At 38.7% G+C, this 7,529-nt stretch overlaps 1 protein-coding gene across 1 annotated transcript; it reads right to left on the bottom strand.

The window, feature by feature from the left end:
• Positions 1-286: 286 nt before the first annotated feature.
• Positions 287-6,945, bottom strand: LOC115928173. Its single transcript, XM_030995061.1, has 4 exons — positions 6,139-6,945; positions 5,378-5,538; positions 4,673-4,938; positions 287-1,884 (listed from the first exon to the last, which is right to left on the bottom strand). Exons 1-4 carry the CDS (start codon positions 6,931-6,933, stop codon positions 287-289), a joined length of 2,820 nt encoding a protein of 939 aa, XP_030850921.1. The 5' UTR covers positions 6,934-6,945.
• Positions 6,946-7,529: the final 584 nt, after the last annotated feature.

Below are 7,529 nucleotides of genomic sequence, written 5' to 3'. Positions count from 1 at the left end.
TAGAAGTTGCTTTAAACATGCTCCTGATTTAAAGGAAATGTATTCTATCAAGCTTCTGGTTGAATTTGGGTGACGAGAAGTTTGTACAGTATGCATTGCCTTATTAGCGCATGTTGGGGTTCAAAGCATCGTTCGTATACACAGTATATGTATACAGTCCACGGTTTCAAACCAAACGACGTCATCCTATTACAGTCTCAGAGAATGAAATTTAAATCAAAGAGAAACTCTATCACTCAAAAATATCAAACAAAGATGAAATGTATACGTTGCTACAATGAGATGTTTATACTTTCCTTACCACATCGCGATGATTCATGATGAAAGTATGCCCTGATACTGTGTGTGCCTGCATATTAAAGTTGATTTCAAGTGTCTTGCTGGAATCAGTGGAGAGATGATCCGCCACTGATTTGGCCACTGCTTGGTCTTGGCTCTCGTATGCTACATCTACGATGAAGCCATCACCAATACGGACAGGTTGGCGCTTTTGATTCAACGCTATGAGACGAGATACGATATCCAAGCCGACCCCCTTCTGCTGGGCCGAGGTGAAGTGCAGTAGGTACCGGTATTCCACTGCTTCCTGTATGATATTCGCTATCAGCCTGTCATACTCATTACGGTTTGTGTTGTAAAGAGATGCAAGATACATTCCGGATAGATACTCCTGGAAGAGCTTATGGGGAAACTGCACTGATTGGACCACTGATTTCGGATTATTTCTTCTGTCTCGCCTCGGAAGAATTTTCTTCTCTTTGGTGAGTACACCAACTTTACAACCTACATCGATGGACTCTGGATAGCTCTGAAACTCTTCTTCTGTGAATACTAACCGTCTCTCGAGAAGTCCCTGGAAGGCAATCCACCCAATGTAAATCAGGTGTGGACGAATATCTGAACAATGATCCCCTAATTTGCCTTCAACAATACCTGAAGATGGAATGTGCTTTGATAGGTGATGATCAACCAAAAAGTCAATCATCTGATTGAAGAGCTGGGAAAATGTTTGCAGCTTGGACATTGCCTCTCGGCGCTCTCCATCAAACTCTTTCCACATGATACACAGCATGGCTGTGTATATGGGGTAGGGAGCCATGTTCTCTCTGATCACATCGTTGTTCGATATGAATCGGTTCAGATCTTCAGAGGAAGCTGCATCTGGATGAAAGAACTTGGTGATGTAAGAAGAGAGGTTTTCAGCAGAGAAACCTTCTACAGCAATGAAAGCAAACACCTTTCTGAGATCGGCATTCTTCCTAATCTCATCTGATCTCCATTGTCTCGATGTGATTAGTACTGTCCCTGACTTGAACAGATGATTGAGAGTGATCAGGGCGACTTGCTGATTGCTGTCAAGATCGACAGCAAACTCATCTAGGCCGTCCAGGACAAGAAAAACGTCATCCGGATTTGAGAAGATGTGCTTGTCTAGCTGTTTGGCTGTGACGGGATTGTTGTCAGAAAGATACGACTTCACTATCTCTCCAACAGTCTTGCCCTCTGTCTTGCGAAGGAGGATGACAAGAACCAGTTTGAAATCTTGGTAGGCTTTTCCGTGGATCCAATCCCAAGCGATCTTGGCGCAAAAAGTGGTCTTCCCTACACCACCTTCACCTTCTACCAACAACCGTTTGGGATAGGTTCCGTTGACTTTGGTCCTGAGGAGGTCATCGTAGAGAAGCGGTGTCTTGAGTTTTGTACCTTTGTCTTCTTCCATCAACGTTAGATTGGTGAAGATACGTTTGAATTCAAGTACAAGTTCACTGTTCAGTGGATCGGCTTGAATCTGGCATAGATGAATTGCCAAATAGTGTTTGACCTCTTCAGCAACCAGTTGGATTTCCTTCTCTGTCATGGACGGTATGTGATCACCAACCTGACCTGTGATGAGAATGGTGAAGAACGTTGTCTTTAACATGACTAGAAAAATATGACCAGTGTTTTAATATCACACAACAGCAGTACTACCATCAGCAGCAACAACATGGAAGAAATCACCTTGGAATTGCCCCCCCCCCTTCCCCCTCGGTTCTCTCTCTCTCTCTCTCTCTCTCTTATATTGCAGTATACAACAGTATCTATGAAACCCTATAAATAAACGTTAACTATTGCAATGAAACTCGTTATATAGTAGCCTTTAATCATGGCGGCTTTGCTGCTCTATCGATCCAATGATCGTCCTCAAAAAATAGAATAGTCATCTGATTGCACGGAAAGTCGACACTTGCGTGCAGCTTGCTGTAAGTCGCCTTTAGTAACTACCGAACCTTGTTGTTGTTGTTCAGCATTATATGGCAATCAGTCAAATTCGACTATTATCACTAACTAAATTGTATTTTCTTAATTCTAACTTTAATTCTGAAAATTGATTGACCTCTCTTTTTTTTAATTTCTTTTCCTAATGTTGGTTGTTAATAATGATAATATGTTATCGTGGTTAATATTTATAATACAACATTTAAGCTTTCTAGTCAGAATATAAACAGAATCGGCTTTAAATCGTAGACGATCGCACTATTTGTATGACGTCACTATGATTCTTAGCTGATGTAGCTATTCCTCCTCGAAGGGAACGTGAAATCCATTCAAACTTCAATTTCATTCATCATATTAGAACAAATATATTTAAATCATCGTTCATTTAAAAATTTAAGTTTGAATGTTCATGTCAAATGCTATATATTGCAAATTATTCCCAAATTGGGTCTTAATCACATCGTATAGCACGCGGAGTGCTTTAGAGTACCAGTTGCTTTGATCTATAGCCTATCCACTATCGCATGTTCTCTCAACAGGTCAATCGTTAACCGGATTGTGTATCTATCTTTTTGTGTAAGTAATGATGATGTTATGTCCCCGCCCCTTTTTTGTCCATTCTTCTGTAATTTTAATCTGTATATCATGATATTAAGGTAGGTAGAGAGAGGGTAATAGAGAATTGGAGAATGTGTATATTGTTGGAAAAGACGCATGAAAGTAATTTTTGTTTGTTGTACTCAATAATAAGAAATAGAAATAATAAAGGAGAAATCATATGTGTTTGTTTTCGGGGAATTTTAGGCATTTTTTTAGGGGGTAGGGGGTGTTATTGATGTAGGACCAAATATGGATATACCGGAACGGATATTGTTCCAACTAGATACATACGTACATACGTACATAGCCTTTACATAAACATGCTCAATGCACTTTACATTAATATAAATAAAACATAATAATTATTTTGCTCTCCAAGCGCATACACTGTAAATACAATTCATGGTTATGATTAAACTTATTAGAGTCTGTCCTTAAACTATGACTCTGAGACTCGATACGTATGTAAATATTACAGTTGGAATGTCAGATGCTAGCGGTTCTTTCTTTGCTTTATGATATTAAATCCACAAGTATGTCAATGTTACTATGGGTTTTTTAGATGCTAGTGGTTCTGTGCAGGAATTTCCTGACGTTCCTTTTTTACTTATTGGAAATTCATTTTGTATTTCATATCAACTTTAGAGTCCAAACTGCGTGTCCTTGTATTTAGGCTAGGAATGGTTTAAGAGGCATGCCACATAGTAATTTTAAAACTTTATCAATCAATTATATTTTTCCACTTTGTTTAAGAATTGTGGACGCTTTTTGTGTACTGATATATATATATTTGCAGATATCATCTTCTTTTTTTCAAACTTGCCCAAAACATTAATTTGGTGAGAGTTTAAAGTGTTGTCTACATTAACCATATTCTAAAATCGATGTGTTCGTGCAAACAAGAAGTTACTAGCAAATAATCCACTTAAAATATTGGAGAGGGCCCTTCAATACTGTATAAGTAATTCATTTTGTTTTTAAAGTAATTTCGAACAATTGTAAGAAGTTATTTGATTGCAAGGTTGCTTCGAATCATTTATGTTAACATACATATTGATTTTTAACCATAATGGCTGTACGTATTTGACATAATGCTTTTTGTTTATGTTGTTCTGTTTTTTTTTTTTTTTTTTTGTTAATTCATTTTCTAATGTTTGTGATGAGCTTCGATTGATGTTTTGAACAATCGTAAGAAGTTGGAGTTCTTGTTTTTGTACATGTATATGTTCCATCGATAATATTTCCGGTAAAATCAAATGATCTGTAGCATGATACAGTACGCAAAATAAGGGGGAATTCGAAATGTGGAAGAAGAATTTTGTTTAATTGTTTACATTGGAGAGTAAAGTTGGGTTTGTAAGTGTTCACAATGTTCCGAAGGGACATCCAGTTTGATACACATGTAAGTGTCTGTTTCCAGTATTGAAGCATGTACTGTGTTTGATAGTAAATCAAACGTTTTTGCTGTTTCAGGGTAATATGCATTCGGAATACATATACAGCTGTATTTCTATTTCAGCATGTGTATGGTGTACTGAACAAATAGGAAAGAACACAGGAGGGGAGAGTGGTCACGCCATTGAATTACGTTATGATCTACTGTACGCCATCTAATAAAGTCACCATGGAACTACAAATTCTCCTTAAGTCGCCTAGTGTTTTCATCCTTATTGGCTTAGCTCCTGGTACAGAAAATGAACCAATCAGAAACAACATCCTGACGATCGCATGGTGAAGGGCCAATGATTTTTGGTGGTGGTGTTTTTGGTAAGGATGGTCGTGTGTGTACGCATGCATATGAGTAATACTGTACCTTTCTGTACGCTATCAGCAAGCTGTACCAGCTTAATTCGGTGTAACGTGACCACCAACGCCTCCCTCGCCTCGCTATCACATACTCTCTTCCGCCATTCGTAAAGCATCTTATAGATAGCATACAGAGTGTTGCCCATCTGATCTTTCTCAAACCGACTTAGTTCAGCCTCATTGAATCCTAAAGCTAGTCCGACCTTCCTAAAATCTGATGGATCCATACTGTCAGCAAGGAGATATAGTTCGAGGTCGGTCAGGTTCCCAGGTCTAAATCATTAGACAAAAGAAAGAAAAAAAAACATATACAGCTTACATATATTTGTGAGGTTTTATACTCAAAGGAATTTCCTTTGACTATCATCTCGAGTGAATACCCTTGTTTGCATTGCATTAAAATAAGTTCCAACATTTGCTAGAATGCAAGCACTCCAAAAACATTGCAAAATAAGGACTTGTTAACATAACGGAAATACGCGAAACTTCTACTGTCACCATTTGCTTTCATTGATCAATTGGTATATTCCAATTAATATGTTTTACCAACAAATTCGTTGGCTCGTATTTTGCCAAAGTTTATAATCGGATTTAGAATGGAAATTAGTCTGAAGTTTAATGAAGTTTATCTTTAAATGTGATCTCCTACCAAGGGTCGGGCGTACCTCAATGGACAGAATAAGATCCAAAGTCGCTCTTTCATCGTGCTTACTTATCATTTGGGCCAGGGTTTTGTTCTACATCACCGGATCTCAATAGAAGTATGTTGGTCATGTCTGGACAGTCATTCCCTTTAGTTTCATCTGCTTCACCACTGGTTGTTCCTGATCCGAGGACCGGATAGATCGGGGAATCATGATACTCCGCTACTTCCTAAGAATGAAGAGAAAATTACGAATAGATGACACAATTTTAACTCTGAATACTATCTACATGTCATACTGAGATGACATTATTGTGCCACAATGTATTTCTTGCGGGGATCTTTATATCAATGGTTTCTAGTTTATTCTTAAATTCATAATACAACAATAATTAGCGCAGGCAGATGATAGAAGGGTGTACATGTAGCCATTGGACAAGGTGGGCGGGCAATTCATGATATTCTATTACTTATGGACAAAAGACGATTTTCAAAAGAATAATCAGACATTATTTGAAGGAAAAAAAGGAGAATCACGGGAGTATAAGAATTCTGTGAAAGGGTTAAGTGAAATTTTACCACTATTTACGGTTGTCACAAACGTCATACCTACACTTTGCACAGCAAATTTAAAGAAGCTCTCCTTCATAATACATCTTTTTAGCTCCAATTTTCCTAGTTACATGTTCTGGTTTAAACCCCGTTTACAAAAATAATCATTTTATACAGTTTTTATTCCGATTTATTGTTCGCATGTTTGTCTCACTGTTTTGATTCTTTGATGTTTTTATGTGAGTAGTGAGGTTCTAGGAAATGCATATCAATCATACCTTGATGGATGATGTTCTTTGGTCGGTATTATTCGTTGCATCTATCCTGTGTTTAGGTGATAGGTCCAATGATTGGTCTTCTATCCCTGACGGTGCAGAGTCTGATGTTTCCTCCTTGTCTCGATTGATACGATCTGTCTCGCCACGAACGTCTGCAGGTACATGTGAGTGCGACTCTGATGTGTCAACTTCAGGTTTGTCTGTTTTACTTATTTGAGCGGATTTCGGGGTGTATTCATGTGACATGAGATTAATGGCGATGTCTTTATTGTCCAATTCGTCTTCTACACAGGGTTGGGGAACTGGAAATGTCACGACCGTGATACCAGGGACAGGGTTGGTCTCTTTTTCAATTGAAAAACCACTGTTTTGAGCACATGAAGACTCAGAGTGAGAGACATCGTTATGACCGGGGTTGTTTACATCGCGTGGGAATCCACTCTCACTGACATCACACTCTGGGCCGTCAGATTGTGAGAGAGTCGGTGAGCTGGCGTTACCTTTGCCATTGTTGACGTCACGTGAAGGCCCTGTTTGAGCGGTATTAAGGTTGACATTGTAAGAAGATGCAGACTGACCGGTCGTGTTGCTTGGAGATCTATTCGCATCAGGAGAAGAGCCAGTGCGAGATATGTTACACTCAGGATTGTTGTTTTCTTTGGGTGGCTCAGCATTCTTGGCTTTTTTCATTAAGTTGTGAAGTTTCCTCCAAAAGTAGTGGTAGTCGTATTCTTTCCTACGACGTCGCATGAACGTGCCAATCCTGACACGCCATTCACCAAGAGACACAGGCATGGTGACATCAGGATACTGTGTTATTAAAGAGGAAAACAAAGATTAATGCAGAGTTAGTTCATGAGACGGGCAACATGACTTTGTATAAGAAAATAGTGTCACATCTTTGTACGGATTTATCTTAACATGCCATGTATGGAATACGTACTGATTTTAAATTACATAATATCTCATCTTTGAAAGTCAATTTAAATCATGTTGGCATAAATCTTTATATTCCGCAATCCCCTCGAGACAACTACCACCGGGAAAACGGCCCTTTCTAGAGGTGCAGTAACAAAAGCTTTATGGGGGGGGGGGGTAGTTTTTTAAGGGTTTATGGTTGTCGTAGATGTTTCTTTTGCGGGATGTAAGTCCGGGGTAGCCATCCAAAAAAATGTCCTGAAGCTATGGCAAATGCTAAATAATACATGATGTCAGACAAATTAGACAGAGTAAGACAGATTTACAATGGAGCATAGTGGAGAGTGGGTGTGTATTATGTGCGCCTGTTGTTTGTATGTATGTGTGCGTGTTTGTGCATGCAACACGAAGAAAAATTAATGCCGTAGATACTTCTGATACAAATGGAAAACAGACAATACATTTTCTCTTTC

The sequence above is a fragment of the Strongylocentrotus purpuratus genome, unplaced genomic scaffold (assembly GCF_000002235.5).
Source record: "Strongylocentrotus purpuratus isolate Spur 01 unplaced genomic scaffold, Spur_5.0 spur5_scaffold_21, whole genome shotgun sequence".
Lineage (NCBI taxonomy): Eukaryota > Metazoa > Echinodermata > Echinoidea > Camarodonta > Strongylocentrotidae > Strongylocentrotus > Strongylocentrotus purpuratus.
The sequence above is the reverse complement of the archived record's forward strand: the minus strand, read 5'-3'. Positions and strand labels throughout refer to the sequence as shown.

Bases quoted from the DNA above. Each gene is read 5' to 3' on its own strand.
- LOC115928173 (XM_030995061.1), bottom strand. From the start codon at position 6,933: ATGCCTGTGTCTCTTGGTGAATGGCGTGTCAGGATTGGCACGTTCATG. The intron at 5,539-6,138 runs GTATGATTGATA...CTTCATTCTTAG, and splicing joins AAAGAACATCATCCATCAAG to GAAGTAGCGGAGTATCATGA. The intron at 1,885-4,672 runs GTACAGTATTAC...TTCTCATCACAG, and splicing joins TGCTGATAGCGTACAGAAAG to GTCAGGTTGGTGATCACATA.